The 16,790-nt window shown below is 39.8% G+C and overlaps 1 protein-coding gene across 4 annotated transcripts in view; it reads left to right on the forward strand.

Annotated features, from left to right (window-relative positions):
- The window catches only part of LPXN (leupaxin), a 35,930-nt gene extending 22,183 nt beyond the window's left edge, over positions 1 to 13,747 (forward strand). For 3 of the 4 annotated variants that reach the window (XM_023756559.1, XM_006091850.3, XM_023756560.1), the window contains 5 exons: positions 468 to 635; positions 2,814 to 2,987; positions 3,104 to 3,185; positions 11,852 to 12,000; positions 12,329 to 13,747. In XM_023756559.1, coding sequence (XP_023612327.1) covers positions 468 to 635; positions 2,814 to 2,987; positions 3,104 to 3,185; positions 11,852 to 12,000; positions 12,329 to 12,598 — 843 coding nt within the window. In that variant the 3' untranslated portion in view covers positions 12,599 to 13,747. The remainder of the gene's footprint in view (positions 1 to 467; positions 636 to 2,813; positions 2,988 to 3,103; positions 3,186 to 11,851; positions 12,001 to 12,328) is intronic. The other variant, XM_023756561.1, reaches the window with a different exon arrangement.
- The last annotated feature ends 3,043 nt before the right edge of the window (positions 13,748 to 16,790 follow it).

Raw genomic sequence — 16,790 nt, forward strand, 5'->3', positions numbered from 1 at the left:
TTTAATTGTTTATTGTCTGTCACCCAGGGATGTAAACTTTATGAGGAGAGACACTTGGTTGCTTTTGTACATTGTCTCTACCAAGAGCCAGCCTAGAGCAGGGTTTGGGGAAAACTAGGTGCTCAATAAACACTGCAGAATAAATGAATAAAAAGAAGACTGCTGAGTTGTGGTCATCACAAGAACCAGAATTATATTCATCCACTCAATTTCCTATAGTCAGGAAAAGACTTACAAATGAAGGAAGATTAGTCAGATTTCATTCGGCATGAGGAATTTAGAATGAAGAAGAGATGAAAACATTTTTATTGGTGTTATAATGTTGAATTCTCCCATACCTTAGAAGAAGGTTCAGGAAAGACTAAAGGTCCATCAGTAGAGGTGATTTTATAGGGTCATGAAGAAGATGCCACTGAGAATGAATTCCATGAGGCTGACTCTGTTCATGGTTCTCTCCTTGGTACTAGGTGGCAGTGAAAGCAGATGCCAGCAAGAAGTACTTGCCAGACAAGCAGGATCACAAGGTCTCCCTGGACTCAATGCTGGGGGGATTGGAGCAGGAATTGCAGGACCTTGGGATTGCCACAGTGCCCAAGGGCCATTGTGCTTCCTGCCAGAAATCGATTGCTGGAAAGGTGGGACGGGCCAAGATGTTGGTCCTACAGCCATCTATGTCTCTGTGTGTGTCTCTCTCTGTCCCACCAAAGATTGTTATTTCTCCTTATATTCTAAGAAGTTTTAATAATCTCTCTATATAAAAGCCTAAGCAACTGTTTGACCATTCGACTGGTAGCTATGACGTGCACTGACCACCAGGGGGCAAACGCTCAACACACAGGCATGGAAACATGGTACAGACTGATGAATCTCAGAAGGAAAGGGGCAGGGGGGAGGGCAGGAAGAGATTAACCAAAGATCTTATATGCATACTAGAGGCCTGGTGCATGGATTCATGCACCAGTGGGGTCCCTCAGCCTGGCCTGTGGGGATCGGGTTGAAACTGGCAGTCCGACATCCCCAGAGGGGTTCCGGATTGCGAGAGTGCGCAGGCCAGGTTGAGGGACCCCTCAGTGCACGAATCCATACACCAGGCCTCTAGTAGTTAATAATTACTGATTATTTATAATGTTCTGGGCTAAGTGCTTTACAAGTATTTCTTCATTTAATGGTCACATTGGTCCTTGAGGGAGACTCTAGTATTATTCCCTTTGTAAAGATGAGGAAACTTGCCGGAAACCAATTCCAGCATGTTCAGCAGGGCTAAATCATCTGGAGTGGCAAGGGCATTTCCCCAAACCTGAATAGGATACATTAAATTAATTGCTTGGCTGTCAGACAGCTAAAGGGCATCTTAATCTACATGTTATTGCCTCCTACTGGCCAAACACCTGAACAGCCGTAGGCTAATTCCCCCATTCTGACAATGCTAGTGTATACCCTTTGAAGTATATATCTCTGCCTCACCTCAGTACAAATTGTGTTAATAAAAAGCATGGGGTCCTGGGACAAGGAGACCTTAGACCTTAGACCAGGGGTCCTCAAACTTTTTAAACAGGGGACCAGTTCACTGTCCCTCAGACCGTTGGAGGGCCGGACTATAGTTTAAAAAAAAACTATGAACAAATTCCTATGCACACAGCGGTGGCAAAAACACCCGGCAGGCCGGATAAATGTTTTCGGCGGGCCGCATGTGGCCCGCGGGCTGTAGTTTGAGGACCCCTGCCTTAGACCTTAAACCTTACACCTTAGAACTTAGAACTTAGATCTTAGTTTCTTTTAAACTAGGCTCCTCTGACCCCCAAATGCCTTTCAAAATTATATTTCGTCTCTGGACTCCAATTTAATCTACATACAGCCTTCTCCAGATTGCTGAACACTTCTTAATGCTGGAACAAGAACCCCAGCAGAAACTGAGGGCTCAGGTCCAAGGTCTAGTAAGAGGTAAAGCTAGGATTTGAACCCAGGAAAGTCAAAGCTTTTAATTTGAGTTTAAGCTCTTAACCTTTCTGTACTGCCTGTACTGAAATGAACTTTCTCACTGTTCCCTCTGTGCAAACATTCCTATTTAAATTTATTGCATACAATTTTCAGTTGCATTCAGCTCCAAATCATGGCCACTAACTCCTGCTCCGCATCATACTCCACTAAAACCATAACAGGGTTTTGAGACCCAACTCTGCATGGGGTGTGAGATGAGATGTTCAAACCAGAGGAATAAAAACTGTCTTTTGACCTTTTACTCTTCTAGGGATCCCTGCCACACCAAGGCTGTAGTTATCTGCTGTCTATCACTACTGTGCTCTATTTTGTTTCTTATACCATCTGGGGCAGTATAGTGGTAACAAACATTTACAGGCTTTTATCAGGGTGAGCAGTCAAGAAAGCGGGCACTTTTTTTCTCTCCATAAAGCATGGGCAACAGACCACATAGGTCTAGGCCAGTGATGGCGAACCTATGACACGCATGTCAGAGCTGACACGCGAACTCATTTTTTTGGTTGATTTTTCTGTTAAATGGCATTTAAATATATAAAATAAATATCAAAAATATAAGTCTTTGTTTTACTATGGTTGCAAATATCAAAAAATTTCTATATGTGACACGGCACCAGAGTTAAGTTAAGGTTTTTCAAAATGCTGACATGCCGAGCTCCAAAGGTTCGCCATCACTGGTCTAGGCCTTAGTGTTGTGTAACTCCAGAGGGTGTCATTTACTCAGAAAACTGTGTGAAGAGTGCCCACCATGACGTGCAACCTGCAGGCCCTAGAGCACCCTACTGGGCTCTCACACCAGGCTTTATTTCCTCCTCCAGGTGATCCATGCTCTAGGGCAAGCCTGGCATCCAGAGCACTTCATCTGTAGTCACTGCAAACAAGAGATTGGCTCCAGTCCCTTCTTTGAGCGCAGTGGTTTGGCCTACTGCCCCAAGGACTACCACCATCTGTTTTCGCCACGCTGTGCTTACTGTGCTGCTCCCATCCTGGATGTAAGTAAACCCCTCTCCCCCTGCTTTCCTGTAGCTTTTCCTCACTCCTTTAGAACCAGGGTCATGTTTTACAGTTCTGAGGCATTCTGATATCTCTCTGTGTGTTCCTTTTCCAGAGAGTGCTGACAGCAATGAACCAAACCTGGCACCCAGAGCACTTCTTCTGCTCTCACTGTGGAGAGGTGTTTGGTGCAGAAGGTATGGCCTGGGGCACCTTGATCTGTCCTGGTTGTCCGGGATTCTGCCTCTACCACCCAAGTGCCCATTTCAGTACCACATGCCATCCTTCCCTACCTTTTCCCAACATTTATAGATTTTGTTAAAATTGAATTATTTTAATCAAAGAAATATGATTGCATAGTTTAAAAACTCAAACATTACTTCAAGGGTGATATTGAAAGTGAATAGTCCCTTGCTCCTCCTTTCTCCACCCCAACCCTACTTCTCTCTTGATTTTTTAGCTTTTTCTTTTGTTATTTACTTTTTTTTAAGTGACACATTACTATAAATTTATTTTCCCCCAAATTTTAATGATTATGTAATCACTTTCTATCAGAGAGAATGAGGATTTAGAAATGTTATTACTATCCCACCATATTTAGGGATGCCATATTTTCACCCCCAACATATTTCCCCTTCCACATTTTTCTCAGTTTATAATTAGGTCATAGTTACAGGTCAGATCAATATTCAGTGTGTACTGGTAGATAATCATGTAAATATTGCTCACAGTTGAGCCTGGGTAGCAAACTGTGATTACAGTAGAGCCCGGCTTTTGGAGTCAGACTACCTGGTTTAAATCTGGGCTGTGACATTTATTTACTAGGTGATGTTGTTCCAGTCATTTAACCTCTCTGTATCTCACTTCCCTTATCAGTAAAATGGGCCTAATAATGCCTACCTTCTAGGATCATCATGAGGATTTTAAGAGTCATGATTAGTGTTTAAAACAGTGTCTGGCACATGGAGCCCTTTTGTATATTTTTTCCCCTGAAGTTTGTATCCTTTTTTCATTAGCTTAATTTTCATTATACTTACCACTAATTTGTCTGACAGAACTGTGAAATCCTTCTCAAAGTGGTCAACCTCATGTGATGATAGGTCAGTTCCATTTGTTCTTTCTCATAGACATCTGTCCCAGAGACGCCCATATTCCTGCTCCAACCTGAGGCCTGTTGAGAAGCAGTTATTCTGGGTCATTATCTTGGGAATTCCTTTTACTGTTTTCCTCTTTGGATCCTCTGTTTCTTGGATCTCAAGTCTTTTAATACATGTTACTGTCTTTATTTTAATAGAGCACATCCTGTAGTAGCTCTTGAGAACAGGTAAAACTTTCGAGACCTTGAATATCTGAAAATATTTTTGTTCTGTTGTCTACCTTCAGTTGCCTGGGCAGACAATTCTAGGTGGAACCTATTTTCCCTCATACTTCTGAAGACTTTGTTTGCTTCACTGTCTTCCAGTTTCCATAGTTGGGAAGTTTTTTTGTTTTGTTTTCTTATTATTTTTTTTAAATCTTTATTGTTGAAAGTATTACATATATCTCCTTTTTCCCCTATTGACCTCTTCTAGCCCACCCCCACCCCTGCCCTAGGCCTTCCCCACCCTATTGTCTGTGTCCATGGGTTATGCATTTATGCATACAAGTTCTTTGGTTGATCTCTTCCCACCTACCCACCCTCCCCCTGCCTTCCCTCTGAGATGCCACAGTCTGTTCCATGTTTCTATGTCTCTGGATCTATTTTGTTCATCAGTTTATTTTGTTCACTAGATTCCACATATGAGTGAGATAATGTGATACTTGTCTTTCTCTAACTGGCTTATTTCACTTAGCATAATACTCTCCAGCTCCCTCCATTCTGTCTCCAAGAGTAAAAGATCCCTCTTCTTCCCTGGCCAGTTTGACTCAGTGGATAGAGCGTTGGCCTGCAGACTGAAGAATCTTGGGTTCGATTCCGGTTGGGAGCACATGCCTGGGTTGTGGCCTTGATCCCTAGTGGGGGGCATGCAGGGGGTGGCTGATTGGTGATTCTCTCTCATCATTGATATTTCTCCCTCTCCCTTCCTCTCTGAAAAAAAAAAAAAAAGGTCTCTCTTCTTTACTGCTGCATAGTATTCCATGTTGCAAATGTACCATGGCTTTTTTATCTACCCATCTATTTATGGGCATTTGGGCTGTTTCCAGATCTCAGATATGGACATAGGGGTGTGCAACATTCTTTCTGACTGGTGTTTCAGGTTTCTTAGGATATATTCCTAGAAACACCCAGTGTGGGATCACTGGGTCAAATGGCAGTTCCATATTTAATTTTTTGAGGAAACTCCGTACTGTTCTCCATAATAGCTGCACCATTCTGCATTCCTGTCAGCAGTGTGCTAGGATTCCCTTTTCTCCACATCCTCGCCAGCACTTGTCATTTGTTGATTTGTTGATGGTAGCCATTTGACAGGTGTGAGGTGATACCTTATTGTCATTTTAATTTGCATCTCTCTGATGATCAGTGACTGAGCATTTTTTCCTATGTCTCTTGGCCATCTGAATGTCCACTTTGGAAAAGTGTTTATTTAGGTCCTTTGTCAATTTTTAAATTGCATTGTTTATCTTCCTTTTGTTAAGTTGTATAAGTTCCTTATATATTTTGCATATTAACCCTTTATCAGATGTATCATTGCTGAGTATGTTCTCCCATACAGTGGGCTCCCTTTTCATTTTGTTGGTTTCTTTTGCTGTACAGAAGCTTTATATTTTGATGTAGTCCCATTTGTTTATTTTATCCTTAGTTCCCTTTGCCCTAGGAGATGTATCTGTAAACATATTGCTTTGGGAGATGTCTGAGATTTTGCTGCCTAAGATTTTGTTCTTATTCCTGACCCTTTCTATATTATCTGTTTTCCCCTCTTTGTGTGTTTCTTTTTCCTTCTGTTTTCTGAATTGTCTTGATTTTTTTCCTGACTTCTTTTTATGTTTGTTTTGAACAAATACAACTCATGCATGGATTCAGAAAGCTTCTTTATTTGTCTTTTCCTGTCTTTTTGGAATTAATTCCATGGGGAACGTTTTGTCCTCTCTCCAAAATAAAAAGTTGGGCAGTCCCATGTCTTTTCTGATTTCTCTTTTCTTTAAAAAGTTTGTAATAAATTTATTGAGGTGACATTTGTTAATAAAATTATATATTTCAAGTCTACAATTCTACAACACATCATCTATATATTGCACTGTGTACTCACCACCCAAAGTCTAGTCTCCTATCACCATATATTTGACTCCCTTTACCCTCCTCATCCTCCCCCCAAACCCCTACCATCTGATAACCACCATCCTGTTTTCTATGAGGATTTTTTTTATTTGCTTGTTGCTTTCTGTTTTATATCCCACATATAAGTAAAATCATATGGTTCTTATCCTTTTCCATTCGATTTATTTGGCTTCGCATAATGCTCTTGATATCTGATCCCTCCAGAGTTGAAACAGAGATGGAAGGAGTTGAGACTGGAGGGCAGAAAAATTTAATTTGTCTAGTATTGTTATAACTCTTCTTTATGCTATCTGGGCCTGGCAGATGTTTAACTCTGGCTTTTTTTTCTCTTGGATCTTTTTGTGGATTTAGTACTGGACCAATTGTAAACTCAGGAGGACTTGGGCCCCCCAATTGTAAGCTCTTAATTGCCCTTCACTTATCTTGGTTCTCCCTTGGCACATTTCTTTGAGGATCCATTCCACACAGATTCATTTTTGCAGGGTTTACATTATTTCCTCCTGCTGATCTCTTAGAAATTATTATAATGGTTCTGGATCATCTCTTTCACTCACATTTGCATATATGGATCACAGGAAACTTGTACCATTCTCTTACAGTCAATGGGATTGAAATTAATTTTCATGTGCATCTCTCTTTTTAACTGCTGTACTTTCAGCCAGGCTTTCACCTATGGACTTTTTCCAGAGATAAGTCAAATACCCCACTAATGGCAGGACACATATACCCAGCTCTCTGAATGGTCCTATTAAAGTCCCTCTCTTGACTTGAGTTAGCAAGAGCCATGCCTCATCTCTCTTGACAGGGGTGGAGTACCCATAGCACAATTTTCTCCAAAGAATTTCCCTTCTCTGAATTCCCTCTCTGAATTTCCCTTCCTCTTTACCTGTTTTGCATCCTCAGCGTGAGTGAGGAGTTCCAGAATCACGAGAATAGACCAGGGGTCCTCAAACTACGGTCCGCGGGCCACATGCAAATACAAATATTGTATTTGTTCCCATTTTGTTTTTTTACTTCAAAATAAGATATGTGCAGTGTGCATAGGAATTTGTTCATAGTTTTTTTTTAAACTATAGTCCGGCCCTCCAACGGTCTGAGGGACAGTGAACTGGCCCCCTGTTTAAAAAGTTTGAGGACCCCTGGAATAGACCATGGCTATTTTCTTTGAGGAATGTCTTGTAGCTCAATTTGGAATGGTATCTATGACATCTCAGTGCCTTCCATCTTGTTATATTGGTCTTGGACAAATCCTGCTGATCTTTGGTTGCCCATTTCCTATTTAAGAATGAGACATTAAAATGCTAATTGGGATATAGGCAGAATGTGTAGACTGTTGGACTCAACTGTGTGGTACTTAGGTAGGATGCTCTGGCCATTTTGCTGGGAGACTCCTGAATATTAATATTTTAGGCCTTTAATCTTTTTGCTATTGTTGTTAATCCTCACCTGAGGATATTTTTAGAGGGAGTAGAAGGGAGAGACATCGATGTGAAAGAGATACATCCATTGGTTGCCTCCTGCACGCACCCTGAACAGGACTGGGGAACCTGCAACCAAGGAACAGGCCCTTGACTTGAATCAAACCTGGAACCCTTCAGTCTGAGGGCTGACACTTAGGGCTAGGCCTTTAATCTTGAATCAATTCAAGAGATGCTCTCTCTCCCAGCCTTCTGAAAAATTTTTTAAAGGATTAGAAAATGAGGTTTCACCATTCAGAATGTCAACTTGTATGTAATTCCTTTTATTTTTTTTCAGTAGAAAGCTACTTCTTTCCTCATGGTGCCCAGTAGCTCTGATTTGATATCTCCAGAATTAATTACTGTATCTTATGGTAGGGTGGGGAATCTGATCTTCTAACAGCTCCTCAGAATTGCAACCAATCCTATTCTCAGTCTTGAGACTATTTTATGCATTCAGTTCCTGAGCCCCTCTGATGTTATGGAGCTCCAGATGGCTTAAGTTTTATTGGCACCTCCTCTCTCTGGAGGTGTAGTGGTTTCAGTGTTCTTGTTTTTGCCAAGCTAGTTGTCACACTTGTGCCTACTTTAAATTTTTGAAAATTTTATTGATATCTCATCTGTGGCATCTCTTTTCCTTTTCTCCTTTTCCCCTGGGTCTTTCTATTTTAGATTATTCTTTAACTATCATGTCAGTGATGTTTCAAGCGGAAGTGAAGATAACCCTACGTGTCTTGCCCTCACCAATGTGGACTCTATTGTCAGGCCTGTTATTATGTATATTTCTAATTACCATTCATTTAATCCCATCCACAACTGTGTAAGACTAATTTTATTTCGCATTATATCTAGTTATAGATAAAAACACTGAACCTCAGAAAGGAAAAGTGATTTTCTTAAAGTCAAAGAGTTGGAATTTAAATTAAGGTCTTATTTTAGCAAGTTTCATATTTGTTTGTGTTTCTACAACATCCTAAGTGCCCTATGACGGAGTCTCAATTCCTCTTCTTCTGTTGGAACTTTGTACTTTCTTGGCACCGACATGATGCACTTTATTTGAAAGTAGACCTGGATTGAGTAGCACTGATATAATCCACTAGCTAAGTGCTTTGTAGTAATTTGCGTGTTCACTGAAGCTTGTTCAATGCTTTTCACAAATCATTAGGTCTTTCATTTCTAAATTGCACTTTAGGTAAGCATATTTTTCATTGGGATTTAAAATCTAAAGCATATTGAAATGTGTCATGGTAAATTTATATTGCACCAGTAGCCATAGAAGTCTAAGAGTTGAGTAAATAGTAAATAAGAATATAACCCCGAGATAATTATGATGTGGACGTTGCCTAAGAATAGAACAAGAGGATAAAGATGTATTTCAAGAAGAAATGTAAGTTAGACACAAAAGGAAAATATCCTATTCATAGGATGACCAGGAAGCATCATTGCTTTTGATTTGGGCCTCTTCTAAACTGACAGGCAGGTTAGGTTATTTATAATTTCACATAAATATGAAGCCACACATAAGCTATATTTATTTAGACAACTGATTAAAAAGGCCATTTACTAATCAGAAGCTCCTCTTGAGTAGCATTTTTGTTTTTATTCTTTGCTTTCTGTAAATGGGTCTCCCACTATAGGGTTAGTCTATTAATTAGGTAGCATCCTGCCTTACCCAAGTCACACACAGAGTTTCTATAATGACAGCTAAACCCTTGAGCCTCCTGGGAAATTAAATTCATCTGCATTTTTTTGTTTCAGTTCAGGGAATTCCTCTTTAAGCCTCAAGTTTCTAAGCACATCAGGCTTTAACACCCTCCCATAGGGACCAGGTCCTCATTGCCTACCTTCTTTTTAATTGTTCATTATCCAGGCCATGCAGGTGCTCCCTAATTTCCCTGGTGGATAAGAGCCGCACCAGAGTGTGGCACTTTTAATTGTTAGAGTTTCTCATCCATCCTCCAGAGGTAATTGGCCCCAGAGAGAGCCTCCAGGCAAGTAGGTGCTGAAACTTTCTCAATTTATTGCATAACATATGCAAGGGGCATCACAGCAAGTTTGGCTTATTGCTTTTGATTCCTCTCCTGAGACTCACCTGAGTTCACACAGAGGCTGTTACTTCCCTGCTATCTCATTCTTATGACCAGCTACCCTACAAATGCCTAGATGAGGGTCATTCCTACAGGCAAGCTCAGTTTTAGGTCATTTCATCGCCTGAGGACTTGTCTGAAATAAAAATTCTCAGGCCCCATCCCAGACCTACTGAATCAGAAACTCTGGGGTGGGGCCCAGCAGGTAATCTCACCATGTGATGGATGCACAAGAATGTATAAGAAATATTGGGGCACACAAAAGCAAGGAAGGGGTTGTACATGTTGATTTGTTTTTCTTAAACACTAGGCTTGCCCACAGTCAGTTGCACTTGATCAGACTCTAGAAATTCTTTGGTAAAGTGAAAAAAAAGTAAGCGAGCTCATCTCTGTCTCAGAGAAAAGAACACAATTATTAGTTTAGAATGTTAGATCTATAGGCCTCAGAAGTCTGTTAAACTATTTTCTTTTCCACGACAGCATCATTGAACAAGGCAAGGCGTATCAAACAGTGACTGGAGATCATGGGAAGATTACAGCCACCTGATTTGGGTCCCATTGCCTTTTTTCTTTTTTCATTTGGCTGCTACTATCAAAATAGATTTCTAGAAATGGTGTTCTTTGTGGGCTACTTTCCAATCCACTGAGTATGCTTTACTTTCACACTCTTTTAGTAGGTACAAGTGGAGCTTTCATATTTGCAGAGATATTGGCTTATGATATTTGGGTTCAGCCAACACTATCAGGTCCCACAAAGAGGTCAAGGTCAGGGTGTATTGAGATTTCTTTGTAGTTCTTTTTGTCTTTAGAATTCATCCAGTAGGACTGTACAGTCAAAATACTATGTTTTAAGAACACTAGAATGAATTATTGCCTTTCCTTGGTCATATCACCAATTTGTTATGTAGTTTAATTTGTTTCCACTTGATTCAATTTTTAGGGATAAATTTTATAAAACAATAATTGAAACCATATAATTATTATTTTTAAACATATATTTGAGAGAGGAAGGGAGAAGGACAGAGAGATAGAAATATCAATAAGAGAAATATCACCAACCAGTTGCCTCCTGCATGTCCCCCCAGAGGGGACTGAGCCTGCAACCCGGGAATGTGCCCTGACTCAGAATGGAACCGGTGGCCTCTTAATTCCTGGCTCAATGCTCAACCACTGAGCCACACCAGTTGGCCTAAACCATATAATTATTTAGGGACCTTTGTATTCATTATATTTCTCTGAGATATAATTAACAAATCTTTTCCTTTGTCCTTTCTCTTAGCTTTGCCTACAGTGTTTTTTGGTCATGCATAAGTCATTAATATATATTTTTAATGTAGCTAAATTTATTATTTAACTTGCTTTTGAAATTTGAGACATTTTATGACAGTTCTTATTTCATTCCCAGATTAGAGAAGAATACATCCATTTTTAATTCAAATATTTGTATGGTTTGAGTTATTACATTTAGATCTTACATCCATTTGGAAATTATTATTTCATATTTCTTTATTTTTAAATATGAGGCAGGTTTTTTCCAAGTGCCATTTTAGATACTGGAGATTCAGTGTGACAAGACCAACAAAATCTAGTTTCTCTCAGAGCTAATGTTCCAATAGGAAAGACAGACCACAAAGATGATTTTAGATAATGGTAAATAAAGGCAATGAAAAATACCAAGTGATAGATTTAGGCTGGAGAAATGCCTCTTCGATAAGATGATATTTTAGCTGATTTATGAATGACAAGGTGAGGCTAGCCATATCGAGACCTGGGGCAGAACTGTCAAGGCTATCTGAATAGTTAATACTCAGGAATCAAGAAGCAATAGCCCTTAACATTGTTAAGTGCTCACTATGACTCAGGAACAATACTAAAACACTTTACCGGCATTATCACTGTATTTTTCAGAATGTCCCTTTGAGGTAGGTATTTGTTATTAGCTCCATTCTGAATACAAAGGCACCAAGTTTGGGAGAGTTTAAAATCATTGGCCTCTTTTCAACCTCCAGCTTGGCTTCCAGTCTCAAACTGCAACAATGAACCCTTGATTTTTCTCCCCCTAGGTTTTCACGAGAAGGACAAGAAACCATATTGCCGAAAGGATTTCTTAGCCATGTTCTCACCCAAGTGTGGGGGCTGCAACCGCCCGGTGTTGGAAAACTACCTTTCAGCCATGGACACAGTCTGGCACCCAGAGTGCTTTGTTTGTGGGGTTTGTACACTCAGTTATTTTTTTGGATTTAAGGAAAGTCAGGGGTTCTCCTCTCTGAGAGGCAGAGCTGCTAAGAGGGTTCAGAGCTTGGGATGAGGGATTGATGTGGGCTTCCTAAAGGAGACACGAAACACAGCATTTGTTGTGGCATTTGCTTTCCGTTTTGCAAGTGGGCCATATTCTAGCCTTCATTTGTCAAGGACCCAAGTGAATTCCTGCTACTTACGGGCAGGTAACTGGCAGGAATTTCTAGGCTGAAAGTTTTACTTTGCTGATGTTTTATTCCTGACATCTGCCTTCCTTTCCTTTCTCTTCTCTCCACCCCCAGGACTGCTTCAGCAGTTTCTCCACTGGCTCCTTCTTTGAACTAGATGGACGTCCATTCTGCGAGCTCCATTACCATCATCGCCGAGGAACACTCTGCTATGGGTGTGAGCAGCCCATCACCGGCCGCTGCATCAGTGCCATGGGCCACAAGTTCCATCCTGAGCACTTCGTCTGTGCTTTCTGCCTGACGCAGTTGTCGAAAGGAATCTTTAGGGAACAGAATGGCAAGACCTATTGTCCACCCTGCTTCAATAAGCTCTTCCAAATATAATCTCAGCTGAACCCACAGCCCCTCCACATCCCCTTTAACATTTAAACCAAGAGAGGAAAGAGTACATTTGCTGTTACTGACCTTCTGCTCAATAGGCTTAAGAGAAAGTGAAGGTGATGAACAAAGAAGGGAATGTCTAGATGTTAGGCTTGTAGCCTTAAGTTTCAGATTTCTAGTCTTATTTTTTTAATTGGGTACTTGGATTTAGATCTGGAGCCTGCTAGCTAGTGCCTCTGCAAATATATTTTCTACATGCACACATTCATTTCATAATTGTTTTTCTCAGATTTCTTCATTTTCACCCCTGTGATGGCCCTGCTCACATCTAATCTCCTTTTCAAGTTTCCATATTTCCATGTGACTCAGTTCCCCACAATCATGGCTGTGGACTTTATCCTTGCTGTCAGGAATCATGATAGCACTCTTAAGCTCCTTGCATCTCCTTTCAGTGTATTTCTCTTTTTCAAGAGGTATTAGATTTTAACTGGACAAATTTGAGTGCTGACATAATTGACAAAGTGGCTTGTGTGTGTGTTTTAAATATGTTTTCATTGATTTTAGAGTGAGAGGAAGGGAGAGAGAGAGATACATCGAAGTGAGAGAGAAACATCAATCATTTGCCTCCCATATGCACCCTGACCAGGGATGGATCTTGCAACCTGGGTATGTGCCCTGACCAGGAATTGAACCTTCGATCTTTCTGATGTATGGGATGACACTCCAACCAAGTCACACTGGCCAGGGCAAGTGGCTTGTGTTTTGATGACTCAATATCATGTAGTTTGGTAGATGATCCTTCTGCTTCTCATATTAATAAACTAAGCACTTTTGTGCAACTAATTACATTTATATCGTGCCTCTTGTTTACATCCATACAAAAGCATTTTTTTTAATTAAAAGGAGGGACTCCTTTTCAATAACTTTTTAATTAATTTGGACCTATAACATTTATTTTATTTGCACTTAGGTAATTAAATCATCTTAAAATATGGCAAAGCCTCTTAAAATTGTTCTCATCACTTTGTTTACTAAAGGAGAAAAACTGTATCTGCACTGGGCACTTGCAAATCTTTATTTGCATATAAACGCATGTCTCCAAACTAAAAAAAAAAGTATATATTAAATATGTCCAGATTTCTTGTATATCAATTATATCTCAATAAAGCTGTTCTTTAAAAAATGAAAATGCATCTTCCTCAACATCACAATTGTCTCATGAAGACAAACAGGGTGGCTGTTCTTAGAACATCTCTGAAGACAGATGTTATAAAAGATCATTTACCATTTTCTACTTTGGATTAGGAAATTCAAGCCCCCAATGAAAGTCTCCACTTAATTATTTCCTCCTCTGCAAAATATTATAAGTAAAGTTGTAAAAAAGCTAGTCAGGCTATTAAAGAAATCTTACCTTCTCATGTTCTACCTCAAGTAAGCCTCAAAGGAGTCATCCTTACTCAAAAGAGATAGTGATGAGATCTGTACTATATCATTCGTATCACGGTCTTAAAGATATCATAAGATTATTTGTTAAGTAGATTAAGGGACTGGAAAACTCCTTAACTAAAGGTATTTCTTGAAAATAGAACTGATTTGGTGTCTAGATTGGTAGGGGCACAGAACTTCTTGGAGAACTGATAGATTAAATGATTCTTGCCAAGCTTTATTATATCTATCTGGGTCCTGCTATCTAGTGCCTTTGCAGATACATTTTTCACATGCACCCATTTGTTAGAATGAATGATAAGGGGTTTTGAGAGTTAAGAGGAAGTGGTAACAGTTATAGGAACTTCAGATGCATCCAAGCTATGTAGGAGGCCACACAGATAGGGAGCCATTTGGCCTCATGTCCTATTTGGTTGGCTGAGAGTACCAGACTAAGCAAAATTTACATTCAACTTCTTACCAGACTAAGCAAAATTTACGTTCAACTTCTAAACATCCCCTTTACTGTATTTGACTCTATGATGTCATATGCAGGTGTTAATATGGCAGTGTTCATGGTTGCCTGGGCTATTTGACAAAGTAAACTTGGGGTTTTAGCCTTTAAGAAAGAATGTTCAGGTGCTAAAACTTTTTGTTAAGGATGAGCTATTTTGAAATCTCAGTAGGTCTAAATATTTTAAAATGTCAGAGAAAAGCAAGAGTTCAATAAGGTGCAACTAAGAAGTGAAGATGTTTTCTTCTCACAATAAATATAAGTGGTTATACTTGTTCAAAAAGATATGATGCCTTTGGGACTAATGTTTTAGCCACAGGAAGCCACTTGAAAGTGAAATATTTTCCTTTTTTAAAAAAGCCATAAATACTATTACTCAACTGATCACCTATTTACTCTTGATTCTGAGTAACTCATAGTTTTTTTAAATAAAAATAAAAGCTACCCTCAAAGAGCAGTGCTTTTCTACCAGTGAGGTATATATACCTAAAAGAATGTGCTATACACTGGAAACTCTATTTTCAAATAGGAATTCCTCAATTTGTTGGCCAATTATTCGTTAGAATAAGTATATAATCCTCCAAGGTGATACTTTGGTAAAGACAACAATTATTTGTCGAACACGTTCTGACATGTACTTCTCTTACGTTGGTTGTAGGAAGGCTGCCAGCCACATGAACTTCTTTTCCATGACCAGTAGAGGGAGAAAGAGTGCTTTCGTCTAGTTTAGCAAGCCCAGAGATTCTCCTAACTGGGCTAGCTTAGGTCATTCACCCGCAAGTGATTTTTTGCTGCAGGAATGGACTATACAGCTTGGCTTAAACCAAACTGGACCATTCCCAGAGTTAGGAGCAGGACTAAATTCCTGAAAACACAAGGACTTTGTGGAGGAGATGTGAATACTTAAAAAAAATCTGGGTATTACTGGAAAGGAGACAACAAATCTTCAATTTTTGTGACTACATATTCCAATATCGCAATAACTTTGTACGGTGACAAATGGATAGTAGACTTTTTGTGGTGATCACTTCGCAATAAATGTCACTATGTTGTACACATGAAACTAATATAATATTATGTGTCAACTATACTTTAATTAAAAAAAGCTTTACATTTCAGATTTTTCTAAAGCAAAAATATTAAAGTGTTTTCTGAGTTTCAAGGTAATACAGAAAGTAAGCAAATAGATATTCCCAGTGCCCTGAGGGAACATGTCTGAGAACTCTGCAGAGTTCAAAAATAGAAGAGAGCCAGGAATAATGGTGTTATAAATAACGCCAGGCCGGAGGTACTGGTCTTCCCTAGGCCCATAGGGCACAGCAATAAGAAGCATCCTCAGCAGCGTCAGTCTGGGAATCTGAAAAGGGAGCTCTTCTAGCTGAAATAACGGTGAGAAAATGCAACAACTTTCTTTAGGAGCAAGTGTCTTAGGCATGAACAAGTCCTCAATAAGGGTAGTGGTGGCAGCCACTAAAATATGGGACTAAAGAAGCGACAGTCTGCCCCACAACACTGTGGAGGTTCTTTCACTAGATAAAACTCACCATCAGGACAGCATGAAAGTGCTGAGAACACACTCTAAGGAGAACCTGGAATCTATTGGGATTTGCAGGATGAGAAAGAAAGAAATGTCAGATAAGAGTTGGTGATTGAGTTGTGCTTGTGGCAAATGTATAACTTTGCCAGGAAGCAGCAATGTCTTAAATTGATTCTGTAAGAAAGGAGACAGTTTATGTAAGAGGCTCCACCTCCTGATTGTGTCTAAATTAATCAAATGCACTGTGTCCAAATTAATTTCCTGTGCAAAGACAGCTCCTAATTGTGTTTAGGTTCATAGTCTGGACAATCACATAGACTTCCTGGCATCTTGGTAAGAATGATCCACCTCCCCTTTGTATTTTGGATATCACCAAATCTCAACAAAAATTACTGTAGGGCCCTAGCTGGTTTGGCTCAGTGGATAGAATGTTGGCCTGTGGACTGAAGGGTCCTGGGTTTGATTCTGGTCAAGGGCACATGCCCAGGTTGTGGGCTCAATCCCCAGTAGGGGGCATGCAGGAGGCAGTCGATCAATGATTCTCATCATTAATGTTTCTATCTCTCCCTCTCTCTTTTTCTCTGAAATCAATAAAAATGTATTTTTTAAAAAACAAAACAATAAAACAAAACAAAAAATAAAACTACTCTAGGAATAAGGTTTTGCCTGGGATAACTACCCCAATTCCTATGAGAGATACCTCAGATCATAGGTGCTTT

This window comes from Myotis lucifugus, unplaced genomic scaffold (assembly GCF_000147115.1).
Source record: "Myotis lucifugus unplaced genomic scaffold, Myoluc2.0 scaffold_97, whole genome shotgun sequence".
In the NCBI taxonomy this organism is placed as follows: Eukaryota; Metazoa; Chordata; class Mammalia; order Chiroptera; family Vespertilionidae; genus Myotis; species Myotis lucifugus.